This window comes from Diospyros lotus, chromosome 2 (assembly GCF_014633365.1).
Source record: "Diospyros lotus cultivar Yz01 chromosome 2, ASM1463336v1, whole genome shotgun sequence".
NCBI lineage: Eukaryota > Viridiplantae > Streptophyta > Magnoliopsida > Ericales > Ebenaceae > Diospyros > Diospyros lotus.
In genome coordinates this window covers 18,303,362-18,320,451 of record NC_068339.1, presented here as the reverse complement: position 1 = coordinate 18,320,451, position 17,090 = coordinate 18,303,362, and the positions used below count along the sequence as shown (strand labels likewise).

General features: G+C 36.4%; 2 protein-coding genes across 2 annotated transcripts in view; both read right to left on the bottom strand.

The window, feature by feature from the left end:
- Positions 1-4,227: 4,227 nt before the first annotated feature.
- LOC127795741 (phospholipase A1-IIgamma-like) overlaps positions 4,228-17,090 on the bottom strand; it is a 46,384-nt gene continuing 33,521 nt past the window's right edge. Inside the window, exon 3 of the transcript XR_008021853.1 lies at positions 4,228-4,345. The gene's annotated coding sequence lies outside the window, so the exon portion shown is untranslated. The remainder of the gene's footprint in view (positions 4,346-17,090) is intronic.
- Positions 4,372-9,022, bottom strand: LOC127795740 (phospholipase A1-IIgamma-like). The gene is given in 4 exon segments (XM_052327612.1): positions 4,372-4,602; positions 4,605-5,019; positions 5,274-5,351; positions 8,486-9,022. Coding segments are annotated over 4 exon segments (1,155 nt in total). The 5' UTR covers positions 8,975-9,022; the 3' UTR covers positions 4,372-4,429.

The window sequence follows — 17,090 nt, the reverse complement described above, 5'->3', positions numbered from 1 at the left end:
CTGCCATGACCCAACGATTGACGGTCAGCAACTGTATATCCCATACCCTACGACTCACACAAATAAAACCCCAAGACTCTCGATTACAACAACTCACCCTAGAGGGTACTCACAACTACAATTGACTCACTAAGAATCTAGCCCAAACTAGGCTCGGCATCATTCCCAAGGAAGTAGGGGTGATACAATACCCCATAAGCATTTACAAAATTAAACCCCAGAAGTCTCTTATTTAATTTAATAAAGTTCGGATAATAATTAACTATAACGCTCACAATTAGTTTCTATAACCAAATTAGGTTGAGGGAGGACATAGAATTCATAAATCGAATGACAATCATGAAGGGAGTAAGGAACTTGCCTTTATTTCGTTGATTTTAGCGTTTATATGCCTGTACACCGCTAAATTATTACACACTGCAAAATAAAATATAATCTTCTAAAATTAACGAAATTACACCTAAAATTAAATTCCAAACCGTCCAAAAATTATTTACATAAATTACTTAACCTACCTATATATTTAAACTTTAATTTAACTCCATTTTACCTATTTTTTCTCCACATTTCCTCCCAATTTACCATTGTTGCGCGTAACTTCTTCTACTTTAATTTCTTCCTTCTTCTGTTGCGGTTAATGCTGGCCGATTACACATGATTTACTGCCTTTAAAAATGTAATACCCAGGAATTTCTTAAGGACATAAATGGAATTTTATGAAAGGTATAACTGGAATTTTTGAAAGAATGAGACTTTAGGGTACACTATCGCAGTCTTAAGCGATTGAATCGATCGAATGGAGTACCCCGGACCTTAGATAGCCAAAGAATATGGTATAGCGTCAATGAGAGATTCGAGTTATGATTTTTGGTGATGAAAGAGGTGGGATCGGGAACAGTTTTCGGTATAATTGTCGACCGGGCTAAGAAAATCGAATCGAGGTAGGGAACATCCAAAAAGTCAATGGAGTGTCTTGAGGACTTAAATTTTGTGAATAGAACAACCCTTAAGTGATTTCGGGTTAAAACAAATGGATTTAAGGTCAAATCGACCAGCCGGGCTTAAGTGCAATTTTCTAATTTTGCTCGAGAAATGTCAAAATGATAATTTTTTCAGGAGTTTTGAGGGTCAAATGAGATGTACTAAACTTATGGGACTTAGTGATATAGTTGGATTTATCAGGGGTGTTATGGAGGGGGCATAAATGTCATTTGAAGAAGTTAAGGGGTGAAAGTGCAATTTATCAGAAATTGCAATGTGAATGCGCACGGAGGAAGTCGGTCGCCGCCTTCCACCGCACGTGGAGCTGTCTCCGGCGATGGGATGGCCGCGGTAGGACCTGGGGCAGGTGCTAAACAGCGTGGGGTTCCTTGTAAGCCAAGTTGTGGCCGGTGATTAGTGGAAAAATGGCCGAAAATTGCTTATAAATAGCAAGGGTTTCGGCCGAATCTTTACACAAAAATTGGCCGCGTTTTGGTGTGAATCGCTTGCAACTGGCCGTTTGAGCCATTTTCCAGTGGCCTTTCGGTCTGAAACTGATGCCATTCGAATCGACTTGTAAAGGGTTTCAAGGGGGTGCCCTTATTTTGGCCATCGGAGGAGTCGTCGGCGATCGGATCTAAGGAAGAAGATGGTGGCGTGTGGCTGCACGCGCCAGCTTCCACACGCACCCACGCGCCAGGCGCGTGAGGGCGAGTGACTGGGGTATTTTTGGTATTTCCTTTTCCAGAATTTTTGTTGATTTATTTTAGAATTTATCATGTTGAAACATTTGGGAAAATGTTTGAGGAAATAATTATTTTGAAATTATCGAGGTGGAAATTGGGAGAAAATAGAGGAAATTATGGAAAAATTGAGGAAAATAGATTTTAATACTTCCTTAATTGAATATGGTGTTTAGGGAATATTGTAGCTCAAGGATGAGTATAAGTTCAAAGGTTTGTGATTTGGCACGCAAATCGAGACAGTGCAAGAGGATCGAGGCGATCCGAATATGTTCGAGGTGAGTGGTTTGACTCTAGTTTTACCTTTGTTTTGGATATGTCTTGGTGTGGGTGTAGTGAGTTCCAGTTAGCGGTCTTACCAGAACTCGGGATGCTATGCTTATGCGTTTTATTCATGTATATATATGGCATCATTTGCATATTAATCATGTGGTATATTGCATCAACTGCTTTTACTTACAAAAGAGTCGGTGCATGGCGTGTGATTTTCATATCACCGGGGTATTGATGTTCGTGTTGTTGTTGGGTCCGTGTGGAACGGGATAGGGTCTTCTTGAGAATGGGACAAGGTTAATCCAAGTGAACGAGTGACACGGTAGGGCACTCGAGAGATTAAGTATATCATGGCAAGGTCAATCCCAACGGTGTGTGGAATGGATTTTCCATGGGAGGTTGAGTATGTTAGGGAGATTTCTCAAGTTAGACATGTTTGCATGTTGTCGTTTTGTCTGTGTATGCCATGCTCGTATGTTTTTCATGCATTCTGTAAACTGTTCCATGCCATCACTTAGATGTTTTATCATCTAATCTGGGTTATGCCCCTAAAACATTCAAACGTTCTAGGCAGGGACTGCTACGAGGGTGAGGATGTGGCTAATTGAGACCCACGGCATTTAGCTTGCTAGTCATTGTATCATTTAGAAGCTTCAATATGTATTTGGTTGTGTAAGAACGGTAATATGATAATATTGTTATCATTTGATAGTTTTGTAATAAGTGTTTCGGTGTAGAAACACCTTGTATGGAACACGTGGTAGGCCACGGTATTGATGTTAATGTATCCGCTGCGTTATGATATGTCTCATTTAGATGTTAAGATTATTGATCTTTTTAGTTAAATGGGTAAGACTGGGGTTCTTGGAATTCGTTATCTACACGAGGAGATTGTTTTTGAAAACACCGCGCGTGTTTGTCTTGGAAAAAAAAAAAGATTCCGGAAAATACTCGTATAGTAACACGCTTGGCGAGGCAGGGTATTACAAAAAAGGCAAAAGAAGGAGCGCCCAGGCAACTGCCGCGTGACAGCCAGCACCCATCACCTCTAGGCCCCGAAACGACGCCTTTTTGGGCGTCCATGGGCTGGGGTTGGACCTTCGCGCGCGCGACCAGCTGGGCTGACTGCCACCTTCAACATATAATCCCACCAAATTAATTTTAATGTGATCCCACAGCAGTTTCCAGAAATTACATTTAGACCCCCACACTTCCATAAGTTCTCACATACACCCCATTTAAAAATAACTCTTATATCCATATTTTTCAACAATTAATTACCCATCACTCTAACATAAGATAATTTAATATTTCCCTTAAACTCATAAATATTCGATAATTACCATAAATACGACAATTAATAGTTACCTTAATTACAATAATTAATAATTATTAACCATTCCCTATTTAAATTGCTAAATATTTTCTATTCCCAATTAATTTAACAATTATTAATAATTCCCAAACAAATTAATAATCACTAATTATTCTCGAATTACCGGGATATTACATAGTACCTTGGAGTTAACAATGAAATCATTGTGCTTCTCCCATTGAAATTCAACTATCAACTATCTAAAATTTGTATCTACTAGATTCAGAGTTTTAATGGGAGAATTGGACATTTTAAGAATGTTTTTTGCACTAGTATGTAGCATATGTTTGTCGCTTTACTACCCCTTTCATTTGGCCCAAAGAACTTTTATGGCTACCTACGAAGCATTAGCCTATTCATATCAAAGAGTGCAATGACCTCTCATGGTCATTTATAGCCACACTTTGGGTCTTTAAAGATAGCTTGAATAGACCCTTCTCATGAATTTTGATCCATGCATGTGTATTTGGATTAGTTAATCCATTTGGCCACTAAGGTTAGTGAATGGAATAGTTGAATTGCTTTGTTGTTTCTATAGTGGCTTTTGTCTAAAATATATTCTTACTTGCCTTTAATTGTGATTGGCTTTTTTGTATTCGAATATTATGGTTTGCAGCCCCTTAGATCATTAATTATTTTGTAATGCCTTTGGTTAGTTCCATTTCTAGTTATTTTGCTAGGCAAAAAGAGAAGAAAGAAAAAAAGACATACATTTTTATTTTTAGCCATGTATAATACAAAATTCAAGTTGAATGTGTTTGCTAATTCCAGTTTATGTTTTTTCTACTCTTTTACTCATCGTGTGGGATAGGAAAAAGGAGATACTAAACATTGCCTACAATATCCACGTTTCATAAGAAGGGATGTTTTATTAATTTCACAAAAAGACATAAAGATCAAAGGTCATTAAACAAATGAATTAATTAAATTAATGAATTTACTAATTTACCCCAACTTAATGGATGAATTAAACCTATCACAAACAAAACATAAATATACTAAAAAGTGAATGAAATGGAAACGAAGCTCAAGAATCTTTTTAACCGTATGACGGTATTTAGAAATCATCATCTGGCTCATGGTCTATAAACTTCCAACAGCCATCCATTTGCTGAACCATGCCATCGTTCTTCACGTGCCACCATGAGCTAGGCACGTGATATTTGTCCTTCAAAGCATCTAGTGATTTGTTAACCAGGGCATAATCGCGCTTAATCTCCGAGTTGAACCCTCCTTTTTTGATCCTTTTGTACCTGCAACGCCATGCATATAAGCCTCCAAGTTGTGCCAATTCACTAGATTTCCTGGCCTCTTCAAATATTTTGACTTGGTAGTATCAATCTTTAATTCTTGACCCACCTTTGAGTAACCAATCGACGGATACTTTGGAACAATATCTAAGGCATTACTGATACGCAGAACTCGAAGATCCTTCAACCCAGAGAAAAGCTCTTTGAAGCCTGAATCCCCAACTCGAGGACTTGCAAACACGAAGGCGGTTACGGGAAAATCCTTGTTCAATCCATTAGCAACTATGTCAACTGCATTTAGGGTTGCAACTGCTGCCCCCAAGCTGTGGCCCACTATGGTTATGCTTATCTCTTCATTCTTGTATTCTTCTACTAGTCTTCTAACTTCACCAAGGACCTGAAACAATATTTTACGAGAAACCAAACTATTAGCCCAATTGTGGCTGCTAGACAAATTATCTTCTATTATGCTACGTTAATTTATGCTTTTATGTGTACGTATATAAGAATGTGGGTACATTAACTTTAAGTTCATATTCCTTAAAAATTATATTTAAATATGTTAATTTCTCATATTCCCTCAACTTAAAATCGGAGCACCGGACAAGCATGACTATAAATTCATATGTAAATAGGCTTGAAAGCAATTACCTGCTCTCTGGCACTAGTCTTGTTAAACTTTGAATTTGGGTCACTTGAAGTGTAGATAGAGTGCCATCCTTGATGCACCTTAGGGTAGACATGGCCAAAATTGAATCGGACCGGCGGTTCGAACCGGAACTGGACCGGCCGGAACCGGACCCGGACTGAACCGGCGAAATTCGGTTCGGTTCCGGTTCAAGGTTCCGGGGAACCGGAACCGCCGGTTCCGATTCCGCGGTTCCGATTCCGCCGAACCGGAAAACCCCCCCTCCCCCAACGGTCCAAAATTGGACCGTTGGCCCCCCCTCCCCCAACGGTCCACACCCCCCCCTCCCCCCGTGCCCCCCCAAGCCAATTTTATTAATTTTTTTTTTAATTTTATAATTCCTATCTATATATACCCCTCCCTCCCCCACTCATTTTTCACATTTTTTCTCTCTCTCTCTCTCAAGTCTCAAGCTATTATTCTCTCAATTTTTTCTCTCATTTAATATTTCAATTTCAATTTCTTCAATCTTCTCATTTTGTTATTTATCAATTTATTCAATTATATTGTTAATTATTTATTACTTGTTACTATATTATTTTATCATTATTATATTTTTTTATTATCATACTTTTTTCAAAAAAATGGCAAGTGAAGGTAGAAATTTTGAAAATGTTGAAAATGTTGAGTTTGAAGCTCAAAATTTTCAAACACAAGAGAGTGAAACTCAACAAAAGGGAGGTGGAAAAATTTCTACTTCTGATATTTTTAATATTCATTTCAAGAAAACACCAAAAGGAGATGGTAAATTTGATGTATCTTGTAATTATTGTAATCAGGTATACAAATTCAAACAAGGAGGTGGATATGGTACTTTCGCCCGACATTTGCAAACAAAGCACCCGCTCAAGGTTGGATTGAGCCGCGATCAAACACAAATATCCGGGTTTGCTACCTCTTCAAACTCTCCTCAATTATTTCATTATAATGAAGCTAATTGTAGGTCTGGTTTAGCTGAAATGGTAGCAATTGATCATTTATCTTTTAGTTTTGGTGAAAAATTAGGTTTTGCTCGATTTTGTCAAAACTTTGTTAATCCCAGTTTTAAATCAATTCCTAGAAATACTTTGAAAAGGAATTTGTTAAAATTGTTTAAAAACTCAAAAATTGAATTGATAACATATTTTCAAAACAATAATATTAATGTTTCTATTTGTAGTGATATTTGGAGTGATCATTGGCAAACTCATTCATATATGGGTATTACTTGTCATTGGGTTGATGAAAATTATGTTTTACAAAAAAGAATTCTTGCGTATCAATGTTTTGATGAAAGTCATAATGCTGAAAATATTTGTAGATTAATTCAACAAATTTTACAAGAATATAGATTAGTTAATAGAATTTTTTCAATTTCTTTTGATAATGCATCGGCTAATACTGCTTCTATTAATGAATTGAAAAGAATTTGCCAACCAAATTTTGGTGGAAGATTTTTTCATGTTAGATGTGCATGCCATGTTTTAAATTTATGTGTTCAAGATGGTATTAAGTCACTTAATTCTTATTTAGATCCAATTAGAAATGTTATTTCTTATATTTGGGTACACCCTCGAACTGCAAAAGCATGGGCACATTTTTGCACCTCCAATGGTCAAACCCCAAAACGTTTTTCAAAAGATGTCCCTACTCGTTGGAACTCAACTTTTAAATTACTTAATCAATCTTTTGAATATAAAGATTTATTGTGTTCTTTTGCAGCAAATTATATTCCACAATATCCTATTTTTCCAACTATGTGGAATGTTTGTAGTTCAATTTTGAATATTTTACGAATTTTTAATGATGCTACTCATACACTTAGTAGTGTTTATAAACCAACTTCACATCAATTTTTAATAGAAGCAATGAATGTGGCCGGTGTATTAATGGAAGGAATTAATGTTGAATAAATTTGTCATGCTGTTTTAGAAATGAGAGAAAAATGGTTACGTTATTATCAATTTATTCCTGAAATTTTTCTTGTTACTATGGTATTTGATCCTAGGTGTAAATTTGATGGTTTAATTGAGTGTTTGTCTAACTATTATTCGTTGTTAGGATTAGAAAATAATGAAGAAATTGATGTGAATATTATAATTTCTAAGGTTAGAACTTTATGCAATCAATTATATGAAGCATATGTTATTGCTCCTAGTAGTGAAGAATCATTTCCATCCATGGCTTCGCATTCCTCTTCCTCCCAACCAATGAAATGGGGTCATAAATTTTTAGATCAAAGGAGGAAAAAACCTAGATCGAGCTCACATTCGGAGCTCGAAACTTATCTAACCACAGTTTTTGAGTTTGGTGATGATACAGGTTTAAATTTTGAAATTTTGGAGTGGTGGAAAAGGCACAAGGAGACATTTCCAACTCTTGCAATTATTGCAAGTCAACTTCTTGCAGTTCCAGCTTCAACTGTAGCCGTTGAACAAACATTCAGTAGTGGAGGCAACATTTTGGACGAAAGAAGATCAAGATTGGCTCCAGAATCATTGGAAGCTCAAGTTTGCCTCGATGATTGGGAAAGAGCTAACATGCGACGTCAAGAAGAACTTATCCATTCATCATCATCTGACGAATGGGTTAATGATGGTTCAACAACGGCGACTTCCGACTCCAATGAAGATGCGTAGGATCCAACTCATCCAAGTCCATATTTTATTTTTTTTCACATTTGTAAAAATTAATTTCTTGTATTACATTTTTGTTGTAATTATTTTTTAATGAAATTAAGTCTAATTCTATTTTTTATTTTTTATTTTTCACATTTGTAAAAATTAATTACTTGTATTACATACTTGTTTAGTTGTTTTAATTATTTTTAATGAAATTATTACTTATATTTCTTCAATTTTTAGTAGTGTTTTTTTATTAAAAATATGGTTGAGAATATTTATATTTACAATTACATTTAACAATTAAAAATCGAAACCAAACCGAACCGAACAACGGAACAAGGACCAAAATTGAATACAACAATATTTAAAAAAAATTAAAAAAATTCGGTTTGAACCGGAACCGTTGACCGAACCGGCTCAAACCGTTGACCGAACCGGTCCAAACCGTTGACCGAACCGGCACGAATCGGAATCGGAACCGAACCGTCCCAAACCGCTCTTGGGCGGTTCGGTTCAGATTCAAAGATTTCTTGAACCGGAACCGGCGGTTCATGAACCGTGGCCATGTCTACCTTAGGGTCATGTTCCTTTCCAAGAATTTCTGAAGCCGAGACCGGAAGAAATTCAAAATCATTAACCCATTCCAGAATCTCAATTGTTCCTCTCCAAGCAATCACAATATCTCTCCTCCCCAAAGCAGCTTTCCCTGCATCTGTGGCCACTGCAACATACCCCATCCAGTTGGAATCTTTCAATGCACCAAAAACTGGAGTTTTTGCCATTGCATAAAAATATTTGGTCACAATGTACTTGAAGGGATTCCCTTGCTCTAGGCCGACTCTGGCAAAGAGGTTCTTTCTTGCGTATCGGTAGCTTCCTTGGAATTTGGAGTCGTCTGAGGAGATGAAATTGTCGTAAGTAGCTTGTGCCATCTCTCCGTAGTGGATTATGTATCGTCGGAGATCATTGTCTAGATCATCTAAGAGGCCGTTCCAGTTATCTTCACCGCTAAGAAGCCTCCATCTTTTGGCAATACTGCTGCTGCTGCTAACGCCATTCATCTTTCTTTTTATACTATATTGTTTGCTTTCTGAGAAAATGAATGTAGAAATTTGAACGAACTTGAATGTACATGGTGGGTTCTTATACTGAACTGGAGTTGTGCAGTGTTGACATTGTCCACTGAATTTCTTCTACATTCAATCTTTCCAGTGGATGGATAGAATGGGAGGTTTGACATTTTCCGCAGGTCAACTTCCAGTCTTCCACTACTTTTATTTTGAGTGCTTCAAATGAAATAGGCTTGACGTGGTCTTCAACACATCACATTTGACCTTCTTGTCTATTTATTTTTAAGCCTTTTTTGTTAAAGCTTCCGCAACTTGGACTGTAAACAATTTCAAAAAATTAAAAAATTCATAAAAAAAAAAAATAGGTTATATAAACAGTCTTTTTACAAAATTCTCATTCTTATGATTGCTTGGTGTGGCTGCTAGGAAACTGCAATTCTCATTCTTATAATTGGGGTAAGCCTAGTGACAAAATATATATAAAAAACTTAGATAAACCATGCATATAGGTTGAGCTCATATATTAGAATGTCAAGAATTAACTACATCATATATTAGAATGTCATATATTTGACTCATCTCTGAAAGTCTTTTTATACCTTTTGGGTTGAATCTCGTGTTAAATATCTCAAAAGGAGAATTAGTCAGCTCCACCCATATCACAAAGGATTAGTTGATTCTTTTTGATTTTGCTGAGAATGATTCGGATTGAGATTAATGAATAAAGACAAAATATCATGTCCCAAGTTCATGGAAGTTAGGACACATGACACCAAAAAAACCTTAGAATGTCTATCCTACAATTCTCCTAGCTAGACGTGAATTTATCTACTTCTGAAATTGTAGGGATTTGCCTCATGGTGAGGATTTATCCTATGATAATTGCCTATAAATGGGGCTTATTCAATAGGTGTTTTAAGACTTTTTATTTGAATTGTTCTTTTGTTAAGATTATTCCTATCTCAACTTGGAGATTACTTTTTGAGGCCATCTTCTATTTATCTGAAGCTTTTTTCGAGTTGCTTATCTTCAAATGTATCAATAAATGTTATTTGTCTAGCATTCAAACTAATTCATTTAACTCATTTATTTATGAGAACTATAAAAGTATAATTTGATTGGGATCTAAATTCTTGAGTTCTCTAAGTCATTCGAGATCAACTTACATATTGTTTGCTACCATAACTGTCAACGTACGTAGCCCAAATGATGTGAGCACTTGTCTTAGGTGAATTTTCTTATTTTCTTAGACATTATCGGTGTAAGTATATTAATTTCATGTGTAGTTGGAGAATAAAAAGAAAAAAAAAATGATTTAGATGAGGCAAAAATATTAACAACCTGTATTTTGAGCAATAGAACTTATTGTCTTTAAAAAAATTGACGAAAAGGAACAAAATTATTTTTGATAATGTGAATCTTAATGAGCTTGATCTATTTAGTAATGTAATTTACAAGGTCAAGGTGGCCACTTGGATTAAAGATTTAGACCCTTCCTACCATTATGCCTTCAATCAAGTGGCATTTTCATCTATTACTCTTAATAACTGTCATTTAGGGGACATTTGGTACAAGAAAAATTTTAAAAGTTTTAGGAATGTTAGGTTGGGAATCTGTATTCTCATATTTGGTACAACTTTTTTATAAAAAAAATTCTAAAAAATAGGATTTCCGGGAATGATTTTTAAGCAACTTTCCCATAAAAAGATTTTCATGGGGATTGGAAATCCAAGTTTTCCATGGATTTGGGAATGTTTTTAACAAAGAAAAAAACTAAAACACCCCTTACCCTTTTATAACCCCATACAAATATATTATATATATGTAATATATTTATATTATTTATTATAAAATATTATATATATATTAAAGTAGATATTCATACAATCATATATATAAATGCATATATATACAATATTGTAAGGCTCGCTTCCTAATATTCCTGCTAGCATAAGATATTCAAAAGGAGGTCATCACAGTGATGATATAGAACAAATCATATTAAAGCAAATAACTCATTTCATTACTAACAGCAGAAACTAAAATAAGGTTATATTAAAATTTCAATATCTCATGAGTCTAGACTCGAAGGCTATACAAAATAAATAAGAGGCTCTAGTGTGAAATAATAAAATAAAACTCATTTCATTACAAGCATCTCCAAAATGCTACTATGGATCTTCAAGTTAGAACGTGTCTCCGTACACCACTAACCCTGGGCTGAAATCCTACTGTACTCACCCCCCAATAATAGTCTTTCCTTTACCTGGAATGGCAAAGAAGATCAAGTGAGCCACAAGGCTCTGCAAGTTACAGAACAATAAATAATGAATGGAATCCAAGAACATGGTGACACCAAAAAGATTAATCAATGATTCACCAATTATATACAAGATTCATAGCTCATGAATTTATCAATTCAAATTTAAATATATCATGCCACCATGTATCACTATGCAATTGTGCATAAAATTTCAATGTCGATATCAAATCTCGCAGGCTCGCAAACCATCAATCAACACATGCAAAAGTGCATCATTTCAATGTTAATATCAAATCTCCTTATTTCAATGTTAATATCAAATCTCCCCAGCTCTCAAGCCATCAATCAATGTATGCAAAAGTGCATCATTTCAATATCAATATCAAATTTCCCTGGCTCTCAAGCCATTAATCAATACATGCAAAACTGTATCATTTCAATAAAATCTCACAAATAAATATGGAGGCAACATGCCGGGCTATGGCCACCTCGTCCCGCGCCATGTGCTCTAGGGTACTGTAATACCCTGGGAGCCCAGAGGAGAATAGTATATATCGATGATAAGTAAGGAAGGAAACAACACCAGCTGGATACCTTTTGGGCTGAATGCAGGCAAAGAACTCTAGGGTTAAACATGCTTGACCTGGGGAAATCCAATGATGGGTGACTCCCCTAGGAAGTTCACGTAGGCCCATCAAGGTAAGTTGTTATAGGCCTTCTTACCACTCGATGCGAGATGTTACAGGTGGTATTAGAGTCGACCCTTGGAGAAGGCGGTCCAATAAGAGCAGAGAATGGCGTTGGGGCGCAAAGCCTGATCAAGGAGCAGCTCCTGGCAAGTTTCTAGGATGGAAGCCTCCAAATATGAGAAGGTTTGAGACCACTTGTAAGGTCGCATGACGAGGACGTCATGTGCTCAAGGGGGGGAGAATGTAATACCCTAGGAGCCCAGAGGAGAATAGTATATATTGAGGATAAATAAGGAAGGAAACAACACCTGCTGGATACCTTTTGGGCTAAATGCAGGCAAAGAACTCTAGGGTTACGCTAACCCTAGGGAAATCCAAGGATGGGTGACTCCCCTGGGAAGTTCGCGTAGGCCCATCAGGGTAAGTTATATATTTCGGTCCTTCTTATCGCTCGATGCGGGATGTTAGAGGTACCCTTTCCCTCTGTGCAAAATAATAGGTGCGCAAAATATATATATGTAACATGTACATGTATGCATCATGTATGCATTTTCCAACCACATGCATTTAAATTCTTGTTCCTCAATATTCATACTTTCAACACCATTTACCCATACCGGGTATTTTACCATCATCAGATAATTCATCATATCTTACTTTATAATATTTACCTCGTTCAAGATATAAATTATATATAACACAGAGATAATTTTGGGAGATGCTATTTAAGGTTAAAGTATGATTCAAGATTTGAGGAGTATTATAGATTTAATATGCTATTTTTTCCATCTTATAATTTCCTTAAATTCATTTAACTGGTGTCAGTATACAATTACTTGCATTCATGCTCATAGCTCAATTATAAGAAAGAATAGAAACCCAAAAAGAATTTCATATCAACGATATTCCTTAAATTTTAGATTTGTTTTGGGGTGATTTCAAAGGATTGATTCGGAATCAATATTTGATCAATTTCCCCAAACCAAAATTTGAAATTTAAGTTCAAAAGCTCTAGTTTCGGGAACATCAAACGGATTCACAATCGAAATTATTCATCAAAAGTTATTTCACAAAAACTACAACAATGAGGAAATCAAAACATGAAGATTCTAGATTTTTGGCCAAGATTGAAGGGGGTTATTACGGACTCAATATAAGGCCAAATTATTCAGATAATATATCAAAACAAAGCCTGAGATCTCTAGTTTACAACCCAACAAACGAATCTCAATTAGGAGATGGGAACAGAAAGTTATAGGCCAAAGAACACCATGTGGTCAGATTACACGAAATAGTAAGCTACGAATTTCATGGCAGAAATTAATCGCCTTGTTACGGGCTCAAAAAGTAACCAAATCATTCGAATAATATATCGAATCGAAGGCTATGAAGTATAGTTTTCAACACATCAAATGGATCTTAAATTTAATATCATCATAGGGAGATATACCAAAAAGAATGAAGCATGGTCAGATTTGTTACAGTAAATCTCAAGTTTGAGAGGCACATTCGGATGACTTCTAGCAGATTCGGATGATAGGAAAATTCATTCGAATGAGGGAACTGTTGCATTCGAATGTTAGGAAAAAATCAGAGTAATTTGATCAATTTTCATGAAATTCATTCGGGTGTAGGAGGCATTCATTCGAATGAGGTCATTCTGACAATTTTGACATTATTTGGTAATTCAATCATAACTCTCGCGTCCGAGCTCCGATCGAGGTGATTCAAGATTCTATGGAAATCCAAGACAAATATCTACAACTTTTGTGTTTTAAATTTTAAGATATTCTGTAATACCCCATGTTCGTATGAGGCTGCCACGTAATTTTAGAATATCGAAAAATGGATTTTATAGCAATTTCAGGTACCGAATCAACTGCAGGGAATGCCTCGGAGTGAAATTGTCTAAAGAAAATTATATAGTCTCGACGAGCGTATCGAGTTGGGATTTATGGTATCGAAAGAAATCGGATCGGGAATAGTTTTCGGTACAGCTAAAATACAACTGTTAATTAGGCTATAAAACCGAATTGTTGTAGGGGACTTCCGAAAAATCAACGGAACCTTAGGGGGGCTCCAGTTTTGCTTAACGAGCAACCCTTCAGTGGTTTCGGGATGAAACAACAGCCCGATAAGGACACTGGGGCAAAATCGTCGTTTTCAACTAAGAATTAGATTATTAATTTTATGTTTAGAGTATTGTAATGCAAATAAATTCGATATTTAAGGGCTTAGTTGTAATTAGATAATTATTTAAGTGAAATGAAAATGAATTTTTAGAATTTAAATATATAATTTTGTAATATAATATAAAATTATATATATATATATATATATATAAACATGCTGTGCGTGGCTTCGCGAAGCTTCTGTGAAGCTTTAATGGCCGAAATTTGGGCTGCAAAATGAAAGATTGTGGCAGCGTGAAGTGTGGAAAGAATTTGTCAGAGGTATGGAATGAGTAATGAAGCAATTAATGTGAGTAATGAAGCAATTAATGTGGAGTAGCGGCCAAGACAGGGAATTCTATAAATTGGGATAAGTTGGCCGTGCGAGAAGCATCAAGGGAGAGAGATCAGATGGAAGGAAGTGAGAAGCAGCCGCGGCAACGAGCATTTGGCCGAGAGTTTGTGAGAGAGAGAGAGCCCGAAAGAGGGAGATCGCAAGAGGGAGAGAGGCTGGTCGGAGAGCAACAGCTGGTTCAGTCGGCCATGGCAGCCATGGCCGACGCGCAGCAAGTAGCAGTGAGGGCGGCAGCAGCCGCGACGGAGGGCGGCGAGGCGTGATGGCAGCAGCGGAGGCCGGCGAGGGAGGCTGGGAGGAGGCAGGAAGCTGCAAGCCGCGGCCATGGAAGCCATGGCCGCGAGCTCCAGCTACGACAGGGCTGCACTAGCCGCGGCCAGCAGTGGCCGCGAGCAGCTCTGAGCGACGGCGGCGACCGGGGGCGGCCGGTGATGGCGCAGCAAGCCACCGAAGCGGCCGGCGAAGGAGGCAGGCGCGGTGGGAGGCGGATGTCGCGGCAGTTGCAGGCGGGCGCAGGAGGAAGAAACAGAGGAAGAGGAAGAAGAAGAGAGGGAGAAAGAAGAAAGGAAAAAGAAAAAAAAAAGAAAAAAAAAGAAAAGAAAATAGAAAAAATGATGGGAAAATTCTAGAAAAAATAGGAAATTATGTTTCAGTGATATCCCGGAGATTTTCGTGAGAAAAAACGGCTCGGGCACACTTTTTCGAGAATACAACACGCATACCGAGGAAATCGAGGATGCTGAGTTAAGGTGAGTAAAATTTTCTAGAAAATTCTAAAATTCAAGAATATTATTTTATAAATTGTCGTAGTGAAATATTTGAGAAAATATTTTAGAAATATTTAATCTGAATTTATTGAGGAAAAATAGGAAGAAATAGAGAGAAAATTATAGAAAATGCTAGAAATTATGGAAAAATAGGTTTTAATAATTATTTAAATAATTATGGTAATTAGGATACTTTGAGGCTGAAGTTGAAGAGAGTCGTGCAAATTTTGAGGTTGGCACGCAAATCGAGGCAAGACACGGACATCGAGGTGGCCCGATAAGCTTGAGAAGGTAAGTGGTACTTTCTCGATAATGATTTCATCATATTGACATGCCCTGATATGTATCCATCACGTAGACTGCATACATGACTATGAATGCATAAATACACGTTGATATTATCGATCACACGCATATAAGGCCGTAGGGGGTACGAACTGACACCGCTGTCTTACCAAGGGTGCACCCATACACCCCGGCTTCGAAAGAGGTGGCCGCTAAAATGGTAGGTAGCATGAGGGGTGCAGTTGACACCTACGATGAAAGACATTGCATACACTCATGACATAGCATTATGTACCCTTACTTAGATGGTTCATCATCTAACTTGGGTTCGCCCCTGGAACATTCAACGTTCCAGTCGGGACTTGCAGAGATGATTTCGAGATTGGTGAGATGTAGTGACGCGAGACATCGAGAGGCGAGTAAATGTACCATCACTATAAGAAATTTAAGATTTAGCGACGGAAATATTCCGTCGCTAAATCCAAAAATCCGTCGCTAAATAAATTTAGCGACGGATTAGCGACAGATTTTTTCCGCCGCTGAAATCATCGTCGCAAAAAAAGTTTTGCGACGGATCTGTCGCCAATTTAGCGACGGATCAGCGACGAAAAAATTCCGTTGCTAAATATATTTTTTTTTTTAAATTTGCGACGGAAATTTTCGTCGCTATTTTCTCAAAAAAAAATTATTAAAAAAATAAAAATTTATTTTAGTGACGGAATATTCCGTCACTATTTTTTAATTTTTTTTTATTTTTTAATATAAAATAAAAAAAATAAAATTAAAAAATAGTTAGCGACGGTCTCATTCCGTCGCTAACATATCTTAAAAAATAAAAAAAATTAAAAATAAAATAACTAAAAAATAATAATAATTAGAAATTAAAAAAATATTTTCACCACGTTAGAAAAAAAAACTACAATCCTAACAAACATAAAATTATTAAAAAATAAGATAATTAATTAATATTAAAAATTAATACTTAAATATTTAAATTTTAAATATAACCAAAAATATAATAAAATACAATCCTAAGAAACATTTCTAATAATTCACTAAAAATAAATAAAATATATTAACAAATAAAATAACACACCAAAAAAAACATAAAAAATATATGAACAGAAAACAACACAATATATAAATTTTTAATAAAATAACATAAAAAATATATATAAAAGAAATCAAAGAATATTTTTAATAATTCATTGAATAAACACAACAGCAAACATTACAAATCTATAAAATTTAACATAAGCAGCAAAAAAAAAAAAGAAAGAAAAATAAAAAAATTAAACCAAAAAAACTAATGCTGAAAACATCACAAATTTACAAAATTAACATAAAATGTAAAATAAATATCTAAAAAATTAAAAAAAATAATTAAACCCGCGAGAGAGGGCGAGCCGCAACCGAGCTAGCAAGCGAGAGAAGAGGGCGAGCTGTCGCGAGTGAGAGACGAGGGCGAGGGCGAGAGACGAGGGCGAGGGCGAGCAACTGAAAGGCGAGGGCGAGGAGCGAGTGAGAGCGAGACAGCGAGGGCGAGCAGCGAGCAAGAGACGAGGGCGAGGAGCAAG